The sequence below is a fragment of the Tamandua tetradactyla genome, chromosome 6 (genome assembly GCF_023851605.1).
Source record: "Tamandua tetradactyla isolate mTamTet1 chromosome 6, mTamTet1.pri, whole genome shotgun sequence".
Classification (NCBI taxonomy): domain Eukaryota; kingdom Metazoa; phylum Chordata; class Mammalia; order Pilosa; family Myrmecophagidae; genus Tamandua; species Tamandua tetradactyla.
Window position 1 is genome coordinate 74,184,273 of NC_135332.1, and position 18,194 is coordinate 74,202,466.

General features: G+C 57.0%; 1 protein-coding gene across 4 annotated transcripts in view; it reads left to right on the plus strand.

Moving 5' to 3' along the window:
- The first annotated feature begins 336 nt into the window (after positions 1-336).
- The window catches only part of ASPSCR1 (ASPSCR1 tether for SLC2A4, UBX domain containing), a 34,793-nt gene continuing 16,935 nt past the window's right edge, over positions 337-18,194 (plus strand). Inside the window, exons 1-8 of one of the 4 annotated variants that reach the window (XM_077166248.1) lie at positions 337-482; positions 1,306-1,361; positions 4,384-4,498; positions 7,191-7,291; positions 11,920-11,977; positions 13,452-13,525; positions 13,790-14,210; positions 14,826-14,873. In XM_077166248.1, the coding sequence (XP_077022363.1) occupies positions 381-482; positions 1,306-1,361; positions 4,384-4,498; positions 7,191-7,291; positions 11,920-11,977; positions 13,452-13,525; positions 13,790-14,210; positions 14,826-14,873 (975 nt within the window). In that variant the 5' untranslated portion in view covers positions 337-380. The remainder of the gene's footprint in view (positions 483-1,305; positions 1,362-4,383; positions 4,499-7,190; positions 7,292-11,919; positions 11,978-13,451; positions 13,526-13,789; positions 14,211-14,825; positions 14,874-18,194) is intronic. The other 3 variants (XM_077166249.1, XM_077166250.1, XM_077166251.1) reach the window with 3 other exon arrangements.

Here is an 18,194-nt window from a genome sequence, read left to right on the forward strand (position 1 = left end):
CTCCGGCTGGCTGGAGAGTGGTTTGCAGACACAAGGGCCCACGTTATTCTTTTGAAAGCCATGGCACTCTCGAGGGTGGAGAAGGTCTGCGCGTGGACGAGCGGCGGCGAGGTGGGGGCGGAAGGCCACGCTCCGGGCCCTCAGCCTTGGGGTTTACGCGCGAGGCGGGCACCGGCGCCTTTCAGGGACCGAGGACCGGCCGCGCCATCGGGGCAACCAGAAGGAGCGCCGGGGCCTGGGAGGGGGCGGGGCATGGGCGGCGGGGCGGGGCGAGGGCGGGACCTGGGCCGGCCCCGGAAGTGCACGCAGGCCCCGCCCCCAACGGCGCGCGCTGCGTCCAGCTCCTTCAGGGAAAGCCCCGCGGGTCACGTGAGCGGAAGATGGCGGCCCCGGCGGGCAGTGGCGGCTCCGCGGTGTCTGTCCTGGCCCCGAACGGCAGGCGCCACACGGTGAAGGTGACACCGAGTACCGTGCTGTTGCAGGTGAGCCCGTCGGCCCGGGGCGGCCCGAGGCGCTGGGCCGTGGGCGGAGGAGGCTGCCCGGGGGGCCGCTGCCTGCGGTTGGCTTCAGGGGGCCGCGACGTCGGGGGCGGAGCCGGGAGGCGGGGTCAGTGGGGGCTTGGCGGGGGTCCCTTCGGGGCGGCGGGCGAGGGACTGCTTCTTCCGTCACCCCAACCCGGGTCCTGGCGCGAGGCATTTTCCCGGGGCAGACCGCGCGGCCCGGGCCCAAAATGCGGGCCTGGGCACTATGGAGCTACCTTTGAGAGCTTCTGCAAGGGCACTCGGATCAGGTTGTTGAGCTCAGTTCTGTTAAGTTGGAAAGGAATAAAGGGGTACGTTTTAACTGGCTTTGTGTGAGGGTGGGTGGGTGGAGAAGAGAGGAGCAGGCGTGCCTGGAGGTTGGAACACAGTAGCTCCAGGCCAGACAGTGGTGTTTCATCTCTGCGTGGTGCGAGTTTGTAAGTGGGTAGGGGTTCCCCGAGAGTGTGGTGGCAATATGTCTGTGGTGACAAGCCGTTGGTAGATGAACAGATGGGGACTACAGCAGAGCCGTGACAAGGCAGGACGTTAGGAAGCCACAGCCGGTGGGTGGGAGGCTGGAGAGGAGTGGACGGACAAGTGAGGAGGTGGAGCTGCTGAGTGGACAGTCCATTGCGTGGCCTTGTACAGGGTTTGTAGGGGCAGAGCTCACTGGCTCACTCAGAAATGGAGTCTGTGTCCTTGGCTGGCCTCAGTGGCCCCAGACCTCTGAATCAAGTGAACTGGCCCGTTACAGTGGCTTACTGCCCTTTCATCTCGCTCCCAGGTTCTGGAGGACGCGTGCCGACGGCAGGACTTCAACCCCAGGGAATATGATCTGAAGTGAGTCTGCTCTGGTGTGGAGGGGCCCCGGGGCTCAGGGTCTCAGGAGAATCGTGGTTATGTTTCAGGCTATTCTTCATTTGCTCCGTTTCTTTATTCTATTTATTGAGCACCTGTTACCAGGTGCGAAGCCAGGCCCTGGGGTTTGGTGGTTAGAGAGAATTGGTCTTTACACTCTTAGAGGGTACGCAGACTACATTCACAGACAGAACACTTACAGGTTATGAGGACCTGAGACACCTACTCCTTTGGGTGTGTGAACATTTTGGAACACGTTGTCAGAGAGAAGCTGCAAGAAGGCCTGGGAGTTGGAGTGGAATGGATAGGCAGGGCCTTGGGGCCCCACAGCAAGCTTGGGTTTCATCCTGGGTATGCTAGAAGCTGCTGCCAGAAGGTGTGTAAGTTTGTTCCCTGTGGTGGAAGTAACAGATGACCATAAGCTGGGGGCCTTCCAGAATGGCGTGTTCTCTCACCATTCTGGATCCCAGAAGTCTGAAGTTCGGGGTGTCTGCTGGGCCTGCTCCCTCCAAAGGCTCTTGGGGAGGCTCCTTTCTGCCTCTGCCAGCTCCTGGTGCCCCTCGGCATTCCTGGGCTGGTGGACATGTCACTCTCGTCTCTGCCCGTAGCCACATGGCCTCCTCTTCTTCTCTCTGTGTCTCTCTCCTGTGTCTCCTGACATGGAATTTAGGACTCACCCAGGTAATCCAGGAGGAGCCTGGCTTAGGAGCTTTAGTTAATCACACCTGCCAAGAACCTTTTTTCCAAATAAAGTCACATTCATATCTTCTAGGGCTTAGAATGTGGATGTGTCTTTTTGGGGGCAGCCATTCAACCCACCAGAGAGATTCTGGTTTATCTGGGTATACAAGTTCTTGGCAGGGCTCTGAGGGCAAAGAGCTAGTCATGAGAAGAGGGAAGAAATCCTGCAACCGGGGCAGGCTCAGCGGACACCGAAATGCTTGAAACTTCGTGTTCCAGTATTGTGGGCTCGAATCCTGTGCCCAGTGCTTTCCACCTGGGAGCACTGTCTTCACAGCGGATTTTCTTAGTGTTGGGGGGCAGTTAGAAAGGGGCCATAAGGGGTGCCCCTATGCTGCCAGGGGCCCTCTGCAGAGGAGTTTCAGAGGAAGCCTCCATCAGGGTATCTGGTCTTCCACTCCCCACCCCCGCCAGTGGACCATTGAGCCCCAGACCCCTCAGCAGGTGTTTGCGTCTTGTGGGGCTGTGCTCGGCAGGGTGCCCCGAGCTGAGTCCCATGTCTGTTCTCCATTGCCCAGTCCTTGTGATGGGGGCGGGGGAGGGGATGTCATGGACCAATCAGGATAATGCTGAATTAGGGCTCTTGCAGCACCACCTCACTTTTTCTTGTGCCTCCCATTTGTCCGCAGGGTCATTTGTTTAAAACACGTGGTAGTGTGGTGTGTGAGTGGGCCTTCTTGTGTTGCCAGGGCCCTAGCCTGGCGTCTGTGAATCTTTGGTGTCTGTCCATCCACTCACCCACGCTGTGCTGGGCGCCTGCTATTTTATGACACCTTCCACCACTGCTTTTTCTAGCTGGTGTTGACTGGCACCAATTGCCTACTTCCCAGTTATCTTGAATGCTGTGGTCTTCATGATTCTCTTTGTGTTTCAGGAAACCATTAATTTTTCCCAACAGTGTCTTGGCCCCCATGCCATAGGTCCGACCACGTTGTGTTGCTCCAGGTTTTACTCCTCTCTGCTCGGCTTTGCGGTGGCTCCCTAGGCTCTTGCTGGAAGCAGAGCTCAGCACCTAGCTCTGAGCCACAGAGCACATTCTTGAGGGTCTGGCTGGATCTTCACCTTGATCTTCAGGGGCCTCTTGGGTCAGCAGCTGTAGCTCTTGTTGTGCCTATGGGGTTCTGGGTGCTAGAGGGGTCAGAAGGGCGAGGCCTGAGTCGGGAAGGCCCTGTGGCTACAGGGGCAGGTCCCCCGAACAGGACAGCGCCTAGCCTACTTGCCTACTGCCGTCTCCTCTCTCACCCCCTCTTGGGACGGGCATAGAGTCTTCCTCAGTCCACAGCCTTTGTGGGGCCTGGGCCAGCCAGCCGGTGCTTTGCAGTTGCCCTGGCTTGTGAAGCAGTTCTGCGCTTTACTGGCTGAGCTCTCTGGAAAGACACGCCATTGAGAAAGACCAGGGGATGCTTTGGTGTGTCTGGGACGTGCTTGTGGCCTTTGAGACCTTCTCACTGCCCTCTCCCCCTCCCTTCCTCTCCTTCTCCTGTCAACTCAGCAGGTCTCTTCATCCCCCCACACATGTTTCTGAGAGCCCTCTTCCCCTTGATGCCAGGAGCTCTCTAACCTCTTTGCGTCCTTCCCTCATCTCAGAAGGGGTCCAGGCCAGCCTTTCCCCTCTCTGGTGGGGAGGCTTTGGGCCCTTCTCAGGTCCTCTTGGAGTGCTGGGACTGGACAAGGCCAGAGAGCCAGGAGAGTGTCTGCAGCGTGGGAGGAGGCGGCTCTGCAGGCCAGGCATGTCGGTCTCAGCCCTCGTCGCTGGCTGTTGTCTGGACTTCAGGCTGGGCTGGGCCACGTGGGTCCTCCCTGGCCCTCTGCTTCCCTTTGCTTGTCTTTGGGGGCATGAGCAGGAAGCGGGAGTGAGGGAGGCAGCTGCACCTGTGCAGGACCCAGCCTTGGCGCCGAACTCTGAGCTGGCATGGTCTGTTCCCACAGGTATGGCCTCCGTGTGCTTTCACTTCTCTACGTCCAGGCTTGGGCCAGTTGGCATTTCACTCTAGAGCAGCTCCTCGCCCTGGCCCAGAGGCTCTCTTCAGGCTTGCCCTCCTTTCCCTGCCCTCTTGGCTGTGGAGGCATGTTAGGGCTGCTCTCCCTTTCCTGCTAGGAGACCCACGTTTTCTCCTCGCAGGCTTGGTCATGACCTGTTACTGCAGCTGTGGGCCAGCAGGTGGGAGCTGCCAGGGGCCGTGGAACCCGCTGGCTCTCCCCAGCTCCCAGAAAGGCTGCGTGCTCCGCGCACGGTGGCTGACAGATCTTGTCTGCCTTTCAGGTTTCAGAGGAACGTGCTCGACCTCTCTCTGCAGTGGAGATTTGCCAACCTGCCCAAGAACGCCAAGCTGGAGATGGTGCCTGCCTCCCGTGCCCGCGAGGGGCCTGAGAACAGGGTAGGTGGCTCTCAGGGGGCCTCCCAGGTGTTCATTTGGCCCTTTGGGGTGGGGAAGAGCTGGGAGGGGAAGGTCTGTGCTGGTGGTGGCTGGGCCAACTTACCTCCTTCACTAGCTAATGATTCAAAAGGAGACTTCATTCTTTATTCCGGATTTTATTCTCTAAGTTGTATATTTTGAAATTCTTTTGAATTTACAGGATAGTTACAAAACAATAATGTCCATACAGAGAACTCCGACATTCCCCAACCCCCCAGGTACCCAGGTCCACCAATTTTAACTTGCATCATTTGCCACATCCATCCCTCTGACCATCTGTCAGTCAGTCTGTTTTCTGAACACCCGGGCATAGGTTGCACACATCGTGCTCCTTAAATACTGAGTTCCGTCAGGTACTTTTCTGAGAATGAGGATGTTTACTTATCATCCATCTTCAGTGTGGTTCTCAGGTTCAAGCAACTTGGCGTTGATGTAAAACTGACAGTCTATATTTTAATTTTTTCACATGTCCCAATGCTGATCCTTTGCGCTTTTCTTTTCCCTTGTTAGGTCCCATCCAGGACTACGTATTGCTCTTAATTGTCACTGTCTTTTTAGTTACCCTCCCTCTCCCCCTCCAAAGGGGTAACAGTATGGCTCCCTCTGAGTCGGGGCTCCTGGTCGTAGCCTGGCCAGGAGCCTTGGCGCCAAGACCATGGCTGCAGCCTCTCCAGGCCTTGCCCTTGGCCTCTGACAGGTCGTGCTGGGCCCGGGCGCCCTTGTGACGGCAGTGCCCTGCGAGGCCCAGGCGGGTGGTTGTAGACGTACCCTTGCCAGGGCCTCTGTGTCTGAAGTTGTGTGTTCTGCCATCGCAGTGGAGAGGGATGCGGAGGCCTGGGTGTGGCACACTCATCAGCTCTCCAAAGCCCACAGCAGGGCTGGGCTCTGCCACGTCCGGCTCTTAACTCCTGGCTGACTCTCTCAACTGTGGTTCTCAAACTACCATGTGGAAGGAACCCTTGCTTCTCTCAGGGTCCTCAGGCCTACCAGCAAAGGGACGTGTTTGGGAGAATCTGTCACAGTTTCTCCCAGAGCAAATCCTCCTTTGTCTTATGTGTTAGGAGTGCTGGGGTTTGTTGTAAATATTCCCGTGAAGGAGGAGTTGTAAGACTGAAGTGCCAGGACTAGTTGCTGCCAAAGAGTTGGATGCAAGACTCTGGCACAGAGCGCTGGGCAGGTGCTCCCCGAAGGAGCAGGGACTCAAAAGGATTTCCTCCCTTGAGGGTTGTGGACTCCTGCTCCTATGGCATACTTAGGGGCATGATTACTGGAATTATATTTATGAACTTATGGGGAAGGTCCAGAGAATGTATCTGTTGCTGGGTAACAAGTTGCCCCCAAAGTTGGCTGTTAAAGATGCTATAGACTTTCATCTCACGCAGAACCAGCGGGACAGGAATCTGGAAGCAGCTTGACTAGGGGCCCAGGGTCGCCTCCACATGTGCCCTCAGCTCAGTGTCCTCACAGTTGGGTGACTGTCCAGAGTGAGCGACCCCAGAAAGCACCAGGTGGAATTGGCAAGGTCTCTCGAGGTAGTGTCTCTGGAGCCACTTCCGCCATCCTCCATCCCCTCGAAGCGAGTTGCTGAGTCTGGCCATGTGCAGGAGATGGGCTCAGGTTCCTCCCTTTGAGGGAGGAGTGGTCCCAATGTGAACACCTCACAGAGGGGGTGCCTGTTGCTGGCGCATCTGCACATGTGCAGTTCCCCCCACTCTCGTCTTTGTTCCTGGCCCTTGCAGCCTCCTGTCCTGCGGCTGGCTCCCTGCCAGCCAGCCCATAGGACACACGGTACCTATCCCTGGTGACCCCTGGGCCGCATGGACTGTGCCTACCCCATAGCTGGTTTCCCTGTGCCAGGGGGAGGAGTGGAGCCGGAATCTGGTGAGTCCTGGCAGAGACATCCCTCCTGCCTGGCCAGGAATCCCAGGCGTCCATCTTGCAGGCACTTATGGAAGACTGCAAGGGTGAATGGGCCATGGGGCGTCCAAGTGGGTGGGGCTGGAGGTCTTGAGCAGCAGGTCTGTCCTGGGGTGTCAAGCTGGGAGCACCCAGGTGCAGTGGTCTGGCTGTGGCTAGTGGTTATGGGCCCAGCTTGGTGCCCACGTGCCCCAGATCGCGTGGCATCTGCCTTCCTCACAGCCCCGTGTCTGCAAGGGGACGTTGGCACTCGGATAGCACAGCCTGCAGAGGCGCCCCAGTGTCCTTACCTGTGCCTTCGCCTTCAGGGGTGCATATTCTGCTTGGGAGGGGATGTGCTGGAGGTGCCCCTTATAACTGCTTCCCTTTCCCTAACCCTCTTCCCCATCCCTTGGCTTGGGCTGTTTGGTGACAGCTGCCCAGGAGCCCTGGCTTCATGAGGCTGGGAGCTTCCCTGGGGCAAGGGAGGCCCCCAGAGAGGTTTTCCTGATTCTGCTCCTGGGTGGCCCCGTGGCAGTGATGTGCTGGCTAGGTCCTGAGTGTGTGGAAAGCCCCCGCTGCTCCCTGGGTGCCAGTCCTTCCTGAGCACACATGGGGTCTTGGACAGGGCATGTGTCCTCCTGCCTGTGCCCTGAGAATCAGGCTGCACATTTGAGGCATGGCTCCTACAGACATGGGTCCAGGGAGGACAGCTGCTTCTCCTGCCAGTGAGCTCAGTATGAACTTGTCTCTCCAGGTCCGTATCGCTTTGCAGCTGGATGATGGCTCCAGATTGCAGGACACCTTCTGTTCAGGCCAGACACTCTGGGAACTCCTCAGTCACTTTGCGCAGACCAGGTGAGTGCGCCTGAGCAGGTGGGTGTTGGTGAGCAGGCTGATGGTACCTTGGGCCCGGGCTCTGCTCTGCTGTCTCTGGCCGGGATGCTGCAGTGTCTGGAGACAGACCAGAGCCAGTCAGGAGCTGGAAACCGAAGCTCTGTTTCTGGCTGGAGGTGCAGCCTTCCAGAGCTTTGTGGCCCTGGGTCGAGAGGCCCAGCTCATGGTGCAGAGGTCACTCAGTTAGTCACCGGCACCCTTAGGGACAGGCCTGCGGAGCTTCCGCCGCTACTGCCTTTCCTGGTCGGCTCCCTTGGAAGAGCTGGGATTTGCTTCCATCCTCAGCAGGGAGCCTGAACCCAGGACAGTGAGCCACCAAGTGGGAGGTGAGGCTTGGGGCTGCCAACCCAGCTTGCACGTCCCTGGCAAAGGGTTAGAAGCTCAGGGATCTTTGTCTATGACAGACACAGGTCACTGTGGTAGCCCCTCAGCTGACAAGCCTTTGGCGGTGAGCTCTTTGAAGTAAGAACAGGTCTGTGTTTATGGAGAAAGTCTTCTTAGTGACGCTTGGTGTGTGTTCACTTTTGGCTGGCAAGCAGAGCTTTAGGTGTTGGCCCTGGGCGTGTCAGGGCAGTGCCCTCCCCTGGGGGTCTTTGTTGGGGGGGTGAGAGCCTTGAGCCTTCTCCCTGGGCCACCTGTGTCTGCTGGCAGGAGGTGGGTTTGGGGAGGGGTCTTCTGTGTGCACGGGGCAAGGAACTTGACCCATTTGTGCTGTTTCCTCACCGGGTCCAGGGTGACACATGTGCCTGGGTAGCCTATAGGCAGCGGGCTGCGGGTCTCGGCTGCCTGGAAAAGTCCTCACAGTCTGCTCGGCTGCTGCCCAGCCTGGCCTGGGGTCGTGCTGTGGCTCTAGCTACCTCCACTGTTGAGTGCCTGTCATGGGGAGCCCTCCCGAGACACCATGGCTCTGACCCCATGGCTCCCAGGCCAAGGTGGGGGCAATGCCGCAGGACTGCACATGGAGACCAGCTCCAGCACCCAGCCTCTGCTGCTGACCAAAGGGCCCTCTGGAGAGCTTGGCAGTGGATGTCAGTGGTCTTCCCCATGGTCATGCATAGGGGCAGGTGCTGTGGCCAGCCTCAGCGCTCCTCAGCCCCTGCCCTCTCAGCTGCTGCCTTGTACTGGGGAATGCATGTGGGGCGTCAGCTGTCCTTGGTTTGCTGGATGTGGAGCTGGGTGGCAATGTGGCAGGAGTCCTAGTCCTGGACAGTGAATGTCTAAGTGGAGTGTGGGCCTTCGGGGCAGGGCTATAAGATAAATTCATGTCACAGTGAACACAGAGAAGGGGGGCACATCGGGAAGGGTGATGGGGTCCCTGGAAGTGGCTGTGTTGACAGCTGCCCCAGGTCCACTCAAAGAAGCAGCAGTGCAAGGCCTTGAGCAGGAGGGGCTGCTGGCACCAGCGGGGCCTAAGTGGTTGGGGTGGTGCAGGCAGGCCTGGGAGGAATGGGTCAGGACCTAGGGCTTCATGCCAGCTGCAGGGGGGTCACCCAGACAGGAGCAGACTGCAGCAGGATGCGTGAGGAGTGGCAGCATCCAGAGTCTACTGTATGTGCTGACGGTGGGAATGTTGGGCAAGCAGAGGGGGAGCCCACAGCTCTGAGCCAGGCCTGGGCACAGGGTAGAAATGGTGTCACCTTTGCCAAGATAGGGTAGAGAAGAGTGAGTCACCGGGGGTGAGGGGTGGAGGGTCTAGGATGGGACCCACAGGTTCTCTGCCTCCAAGGGGTCTGCATGGGGACCAGGCGGGCGTGAGCAGGGAACCAAGAAGGTGCTCGGGCTGGTGGGGTGGGCTTGCACTTTGATTGGAAGTGGGAGCTGGGTGGGCTCTGGGGGTGGGGCCAGACAGGGACCATCAAAGCTGAGCCTACCTAGCTACCATGCAGGCCCCCCAGAAGCCTCTGTGTGTAGGGTATCAGTGCTTCTGGCGGGGGCCCAGACAAGGCATTTAGCAGCAGTGGGCCAGTCCCGTCCTGTGCTGCTGGTCTGGAGGCTGCTTTCTGGGGAGACTGAAGCTGGGTCCCTCTAGACTGGGGGTGCTCCATCCTGTCCCAAGAACAGGCGAGTGGACACACCGTGGCCTTCGCCCTTCAGGCCGGGGGCTGGAGTTTTCCCTGGGGAGCCCACCTGCTCCAGGGAAGCCCCAGAGCTCCTGACGTGGGGACCTGGGGCTCTGTCCCGGCGTAGACAGCTCCTCCCCTGATAGAATCCATGCTGGGGAGGAGTGAGAGAGGCTGGTGGTGGGGTCATGCCCCACAAGGACACATCCGGTCTCACATCATTCTCAGGAGGGAGTGTTTATAAACGAGGCCCATGAAGACGGGACTGTTAGCCACCGGGGGCCTTGGCTGTGAACAGAGTCTTCGTAAACCCTGCATAGATGATGCTGCACAAGTCAGAGTAGGCCTTGAGGCCTTCTGAGGCAGAAGAAAGTGGGTACGGATGGAGAAACCAGAAGTCAGCGGAACCAGAGCCGACAAAGAAAAGAGGTGTGGCCAGAGCTCCAGACTTGGGGGGGGGGGGGGAGACTGGCCCTGCCTGCCTGCGGCGGGAAGTTCAACCTCCCAAACTGTGCAGCAGCAAGTTCCTGTTTAAAATTTAAGCCATCTCAGCATTTCGGACTTGTGTAGCCACCTGGGAAAACCAAGATAGAAGTTTCTGAAAGAAGAACAGGACGTGATAAATAACAGGACAGGATGAGAAAGGACTCCTGGGATATAAAAACTTCTGCTGCAGATACAGAGACCCTGGTAGAAGGTGTATTGGTCAGCTGTGGTTGTGTATCAGGTGGTCCCAGTTGGTCCTCTGGAGTAGCAAGCATCTTTTAGCTCTGGGACCTGTGGGCCCCTGGTCCTGGCTGAGCTGACTGCTTCTGCTGGCACCTCTCGGTGTGGAGCAGATGTCTGAGGCTGGGTCAGGCCAGCACCTGTACAGCCCGCCCCACTGTGGCCCCTGGGCGCCTCTTTCTGTCTGAAGTCTGCTCGGGAATGGCGCGGCTATTTTAAAGGTCTCGTTCGTATGTCCTGCTGCAGAGCTGCTTTCTGGGACCCTTGAGGGCGGTGATGCTGACTGTGCTGGGTGGCCGGTCCCGGGTGTGGTTGTATGGATTTGTCTTGGCATCCCCCGTGTTGGCACTGGGCCATTGTGGCCAGGCCTTAATGGTGACATAAGACCACAGGTGGCAAACGCCTACAGGAACGGGCTCGAGGATGGCACGGGCACTATGCGTGGATGGTGGCCTTGGCAGATTGGGCCCGTGTCTGTGCCAGTGGCTCCAGGGAGCAGCCGTATGGCTTTGGTAGGAGCAGACCTCATTGAGCCCTGCAGCCCAGGTGGTGTCTGCTGTGCGTGTGCCTCAGCCCAGCGAGGCCTTGTGCGTGGTCTGCCTGAGTCCTGGGTGCAGGAGCAGGTCTGCAGGCACTGGGATCTTCAGGAGACCTGAGTCCTGCCCATGGGGACATTTGGAACTCACAAAGAGGTGGCCGCCTGGATCATTGTGGCCTCACCAGCACGCGTGGGAGTCCCCAAGGTCCCACCTATTGGAGCAGAGCTGCCTGGGAGCTCCAGGGCAGAACACACCCTCCCCAGCTCACGTTGGCCACGCCCTCCCAGGGGCTACGCATCCTTCAGGGCAGGCGCCTCTGAGTCGTCTGTGCTCTCGCTGCAGTTTGCTTGCTTCCCCTTTGCGATTGTGGCTCCCCTGCTTGGGCCCGGGCACGCCGAGGAGGGGTCGCGAGTGGCTGGCGCAGGTGGTGTGCATGCGCACTGGTGACGTTGTGTGGTGGGGTTGAAAGTGTTCGTTCCCAGGTGATGGTGAGAGCAGGGAGAGTGTGGAGCTCCCTGCAGCCTTCTCCCTGCCTGTTTTCACTCTCTTCCTCTGTCCCCCATCCTTGGGTCTGTGTCCGTGATGCTATTGCTCTGGGCCAGCCTCCCGGAGTTCCCAGGCCGAGCTTCCTGGGCAGGGCCGTGGGCGCCCTCCTGGCTGCCTGGCTGGGTAGTGGGCCTCAGCCTCCCCAGGTCCCACCGCTGGGGCTCATTTGTTGCTGGTGTTGATGGCTTTGGGGGCATTCGAGAGCCTTTTGGGTGTTCTGGACCCCCCACGTCATTGGGACTGGCTCTCTGGAGGCCCTTGTCACCTTTCCCCGTCCAGGCCCAGATAGGCTGGGTCGCCCAGCGAGGGCGTGGTGGGGCCTCGGGAAGCCCCTGCCTCTGGTATCTGTCCTGGGCCTGGGCCCTCTGTCCAGTGCCCTTGGGTCCAGAACCCTTCCTGGGCCTGTGGCTGCTGGTCTCCTGCATTGGTCCTGGAGCCTTTTGAGAGTGGCTGCAGGTAAAACCCCTCCTGGCCCCAGGTCTCGTCTGTGTTCTCATGTGTTCAGTCACCTGGATGCGGCCCCTTGGGCATGAGCCTTGAGTGGCTGCTGCTTCCACAGTCTCCGCTTAGTGGGAAAGGAGGCCCTGGGACCCTGCGCTGATGGGCACCCCCCCTCCACAGCAACTGGCCAGGGGCTGGCGGAACCCGGCCAACCCGAGTGGCGTGGTGGTCCCAGTGTGCAGTGGCCAGGCCTGTGATTTTCCCTTCCCCCTTCCAGGGAGCGCCTGGAGCAGCTGCAGGAGGCAGCCCCCGTCTGTGTTTACATGAGGGATGAGGTAGGTGCTCCCCCCGCCCCGGCCTGGCTCCAGCCCCGTCCCAAATCACCGGACAAACTCAGCGCCACTTTCCAGTCTGGAAAACCCTCTCTTCCTCAGAGCTGCCTTCAAAGCAGCGTCTGGGAAAACTTAGGCCCTTTGAAAGCGTGGCGTGTTTCATGGAAAAGAAAAAAGCGGAGAGCTCGGCTCCGCTGGGACCAACCACTGGCCGCCCAGAAGCCGCCTCAACGCCCTGCTTGTTTTCTCAGCTTCTCCTAGAGCCCAGGAGTCACAAAAGTAGTTTCATTTTAATAAATATTTGCTCAGTCCCGTGTTTTGATCTTTTTAAAAAATGGAAGGCCGTGAGGTGGGGGCCCACTGAGGGCTGGCCTGCCTGCCCCCTGCTCCCGTTGGGCGGGACCCTCACCCCCACCCCACCCCGGCTGGCCTCACACAGCCTCTTTGTTTCCAGCCTGGCAGCATGCCTGGCCCGGTGGCACCGACCCCAAGGGGGTCCCTGCTGGGCCTGCCTGGAGCCACGCCCACCTGTTGGTCCCCACCCTGGGCCCCTGAAGGGCCGTAGAGAGGCTGGGAGGATGCCCAGGCCAAGCTCCCAGCAGGGCGCACAGCTCACAGGGCCTGGGGACCTTGGCCTCGGTGCTCCCCCACTGCTCCAGCCCCACTTTGGACCTGCGGTATAGTCTAGCCCAAGGGGGCTGGTCTCTTCTTTAAGGACACTGGAGGGTGACTGTTACCCAGGCTTTTAGGGCACCCCCAGGACCAGACCGTCCATCCCTGAGCTCCCTGTCCACCGCGCAGCAGGGCAGACTTCATAGAGTGTGCGAGTAGGAGCGTGGCAGGACCCCAGACTGGGGGAGCATGTGGGGGAACGTGACCCACAGCCAGACCCCGCCAGCAGAATGCCCCGTCTCAGAGTTAGCACAGTGGGTGCTGTTGGCTCTCTTTGCCCCATGTGCCGGAGGCTTCCAGGGCCTCTAAGCTGGGGAGGGCAAGGCAGGGCCCCCCAGAACCTGGATTTTCTCTTGTGAGCCTTGTTTTATAAATGCCGAAGCCTGGATTTGTTTCTCCTTTGCACCCTTCCCTTCCTTCTGCAGCCACCAGCCTTCCACACTGCCCCATGCGTGAAGCTGAGCTTGGCTTGGAGGGACTCTGGGGTCCTCCCTTTAGGGCCTGGGGGTGGGGGTGAGTGTGGGCATGGGGTGTCTGAGGCCCCCGCCTTGGGGAGAAGTTGTCCTTGGGACCAGCACGAGGGTGCTGTGAGGACCCCATGGTGCAGGGGTGAGCCCTCGCTCCCTCCTCCAGGACTCCAGCGCATCCGGCCCCGTTACCTGTTCTCAGGCCCCCACACTACCGGTGTCCCTGAGCCCCCTCCTGGTTCCTCCCTCCTCTCGTTCAGGACCCCTGTTTTGGGCCTGTGGTAGGATGACCCTCTGCTGGGTCCAGGTGAGGGGCCACCTGTCCTGTTCCCTTGCAGGTGACTGGCCAGGCCGCCTTACAGAAGACGACACTGCAGTCGCTTGGCCTTATTGGGGGCAACGCCATCATCAGGTTAGAGGGCGCAGCTTCCTGCCGCTGCCGCTGCAGTTCAGGAGGGGGTGTGGCTCAGGATGGGGGAGCCCAGGCAGGGAGGGCGGCTGGCACCCCAGTGGAGCCCAGTGGTGGCTCCCTGTGGCTGGAGCAGGTACCATGGGCCGCTGTTTAGAGCCGTGGGCGCTGTGGCCCCAGCTGACCAGCCCCCAGATTTTGTGTCTCCTTCCCTCACAGCCATGAGGTGCTTCAGGGGCCTCGCTTACCTGTGCTTCCTCCCATCAGGTTTGCCATGAAGCCCAGTGATGCTGCTGGCAGACAGGAGCCCATGGGAGACAGGGGCAGCCTGGTCCCTTCTGCCTCTGCTGACCAGGCACCAGGCCACCCTCAGCTGCCTTTGCGCTCCGGGGGGCTCAGCGGGGGTGACCTGAGCGGCCAGCATAGCGCAGGCGCCTCAGACACCAGCTGCTTGGATAGCCTAGGGCCAGAGCCAGAGGATGCTGTGGCCATACCCAGCACAAAGGAGACAACACCTGCCCCCTTCGTGCCTTTCTCTGGTGGAGGACAGAGGCTGGGTGGCCCTTCATGTCCTGCGAGGCCCTTGGTGTCCCCTTCAGCCAAACTGCCAACATCCTCTAGCCCTGGAGGCCCTTCCAAGCCAAAAAAGTCCAAGTCAGGCCAGGAGGCCCAACCAGGAACAGAGCCGGTAAGGGGGCTGGAGGCCGTGGGTGGTAAGGAATTGAGACCCCATTGGCCCAGCCTGTGACAGGGCCCTGGACCCTCTTTCTCCTACATCAGAGCCTGGGCTCATTTTAACCTCAGGGTAGCAGTGCCTGTAACCTCCCCGCCACACTAGTGTCTCTGCCCCCCCCCCCCCCGGTTGCTCCGTGGGCATGCACCAGTGTGCAGGTTTTGAACCACCTCTGTGTCAGCCTCTGGTCTGTCCTGGACTGGCTGAGCCAACGTTTGTTGCTGTGAAAGGGGCAGTGGGGGCTTAACCCTGAGCCCAGAGCTCCAGCTTGGCCCCTCCTGTTGCCAGTGGGTATTTTGGGACACGCAGAGTCATTTGAACATTGCTGTAAATTAAGCAGAAGTTTAGTTTAGGAATCTGCTCACTGCTCAGAAAATCCAGGACATATGTTTAAAAGCCGCGTTGGGAGGGCCCATGTTTTATGTGTCAGAGGCATTGTCTGGCATGGAAGTTCCTGTTGGCTGCTGGTGAATTTCACTGGGAAGAGAGTTGCAGCCGTGGCTTGGTGGGGTCCGTGGGTCACTGTGCAAGCCCTAGGGTCACATTCAGCGTGTTGCCATTTCTTTTCAGTCAGCTCTGTCGGAGTACGACTGGCTGCACACGGTAGTCCCGTTAAAGGTAGAGTTCAGTGCGCTTGGCGAGTATCTTTTCCTTTCATCGCAGGCCCGCCTCTGAGTCCTCACCTGTCACCCACAGCCCCGTCTTCTTCCCTCACCTGCTCTCTGCCCACGCGCTGACCCGGGGGTTAGGAGAGGCCCCATAACTGCACCACCCTGGGTGGACAGCTTGCAGGTGAGGGGGTGGCCCCAGGAGCAAGACCCCCACCCCCACTATGTGCATCTTGGGCAGGTTCGGCAGGCCCTGTGACCACCTTCCAGGCTTCAACCTTCCCGGCGTGCCTCCCCCCACCCACTGCGGCCAGCACACCCTTGGGCACCCGGCCAGGCTGTGAGGTCCTGGCTTGGCCAGAGGGGCTTGGCTGGGGCTCTGGGGGGTGGGGTGGGCATATGGCCTGGGTGCTGTCAAGGTCAACCCTCCACTCCCCGCGTCCAGCCCCAAGGTTGGCGTAGAATTTTCTACTCAGGATCTTTGGGCCTTCTTCCAGTTGGGTTCTCGGTGAGTCACAGGGCAGTTTCCACTGACTTCTCTGGGAGCTGCGGTATGAGCTTGGCATCCTGGCAGCGAGACCTCCCTCCGTCCAGGCCTCCTCCCACGGGCTGGTGCTCCTGAGCTCTCAAAGCCCGTCTCCTCCAGGAATAAGGCGGCCTGGACCGTGTTCCCAGAAACCACCTCAGGCTGTCAGTGTCCTCGACCCTTTCCCTTCTTGCTTGGCTCCTCGGAAGGTTCCCTCTGCTGGGGGACAGCACGCATCGGTGTGGCCCACCTGTTAGGACCCACCACCCTACGAGCTCCCCTCGGGCCCAGTTCACGAGGGGTTAGCTACTGTGTGTCCTCCCCAGCAGTCCCCTGCCCTGAGGCTGCCCCTTCACCCTGCCCTCTGCCCAGATCCTACAGCCAGTCGTCTTGACTGTCTCTGCTTTTTCTAGAATGTCACATGGTTGGAGTCAAAGGATATACAGCCATTTAAAAAGCAAATTTCGGCAACGTATAGATAACATGAAATTTACCTTATTTTAATTGAATGCTTCCCTAAAGGAAAATGAAGTGGAGAGATTAGGGAAAAGCAGTCAGTGCAACACATTGAATTGGTGAGGGGTATTGGAAAGTTTGAGGTGGAAAAGCAGAGTGTGTAGACAGTTGTGTTCTGTTGTATAAGTTTCTACTAAATGTTGGTGGTGACGAGGTGCAGGCATATGGGGTGACCGCTGGAACCCCATTAGCAGCTGATGCCTGACTCAAATCCACAGACCTCGGAAAGAAAGGGACAAGACATGCCAAACAATTCATGTAAGTGATAGCTTGCTGTGCTGATATTTGCCTAATTTGTTTCTCCCTTGACAGGGGATAAACTGAAATTGCTGGCTCTATGTCTTGAATAACTTGATCCTTTCATGGGACCTGACAGCAGCATTGGTTGTGGTATATCCTTATCCATTTTTGGGTCTTGAGGGTCTTATAAATTTAAAATCCCATATCTGGTTGAACATTTCAGGTCCACAAATGTGCCCTGAGACCTTATTCACAAGTAACTGCACCACAAGTAATGTTAATAGCTGGAAGATGCTGTTGTTTTTATTGATAGATAATAAGAGCATAATGGAAAAATATATGGTGTTTTGGAAATTTTTTATTTTAGCCATTTTTAAAAGCATATTACATACATTCACTATGTCATGCACCCCAGCATATTATGCTACTGTCGTCACCATTTCAGAACAAAACTTTTTTTATTACCCCAACCAGAAACTCTACCAATTGAACATTTACTCCCACTCCCCACCCCCACCCCCTCCCCGGCCCCTGCTAACCTGTTTTCTAGTTTCTGACTCTGTGAATTTGCTTTTTTCACATCGGTGAGATCATACAATGTTTGTCCTTTTTCTGTCTGTTTTTTTTCCCACTCAACATGATGTTTTTAAGGTTCATACATGTTGTAGCATGTACCATCAGTTCTTTTTTATGGCTGAATAATATTCCATTGTATGTATATACCACATTTTGTTTGTCCATTCATCTTGGGTTGTTTTCATCTTTTGGCAACTCTGAATAACGCCGCTATGGACATCAGTGTGCAAATACCTGTTTAGGTCCCTGCTCTCAGTTCTTCTGGGTATATACCTACGAAGTGGGATTCCAGGTCTTATGGTAGTGCTGTATACTTAATTGTCTGAGGAACTGCCAAACCGTCTTCCACGGCAGCTGTACCATTTTACATTCGCACCAGCAATGCATGAGGATTCCTTTTTCTCCAGCACTCGTTATTTTCCAATTTTTTAACAGTAGCCAGTCTGGTGGTTGTGAAATGGCATCTTATTGTGATTTTCATTTGCATTTCCCTGATGACTGATAATGTCGAGCATCTTTTTGTTGTGCTTTTTGGCCGTTTGTAGATCTTCTCTGGTGAAAAGTCCATTTAAATTCTTTGCCCAGTTTTTATTTGGGTTGTATGTCTTCTGGCTGTTTACTTGTAGTTGTTTGTATAGCCTGGATATTACACCCTTATCAGATATATGATTTCCAAATATTTTCTCCTGCTCTGTAGGTTGTCTTTTCACTTTGTTGATAATGGTAAAAATTTTAAATTTCGGTGGGCTCCATTTAATCTGTTTTTTCTCTTGTTTGTGCTTTTGGTGTCATATCCAAGAATCCCATCCCAAATACTGGGTCCTAAGTATTTTTCCCTGTATTTTCTTTGAACAGTTTTGTGGTTTTAACTTGTATATTTGGGTTGTTGACCCGTTTTGAGTTAATTTTTGTATTTGGTGTGAGGTAGGGGTTCAATTTCATTCTTTTCCATGTGCCTCCCTAGTTTTCCCAGCACCATTTGTTGAAGAGACTATGCTTTCCCCATTAGACTTAAAAGGATGGACTTGGCACTCTTTTAAAAAATCAGTTGGCCACAGATGTGAAGTTTCTCTCTTGACTCTCAGCTCTACTCCATTGGTACATGTTTGTCCCCAGGCCAGTGCCGCAGTGTTTTGATGGCTGTAGCTTTGCGGTAAACTTTCAAATTGGGAAGTGCGTCTCTTCCAACTTTGTACTTTTTCTAGATGGTTTAGATAAACTATTTGTAATTCCTTACAGCGCTGTGTGTTGCAGTTTCCAGCATACACATCTTTCACATCCTTAGTTGAAGGTATCCTTAGACATTTTATTATTTTAAGAAAGCAGCTCTACTTTTATATATTTTCTATATTTATACTCAGAGAAACTTAAAATTTTGCTTGATAAAAAAGATTCTTTTGCCCAGGGATGGGTTGTCCTGTGCAGTAGAGGGGAGCTGAGGATGGTTCTGTGGACCCCAGGTGTTAAGACTGC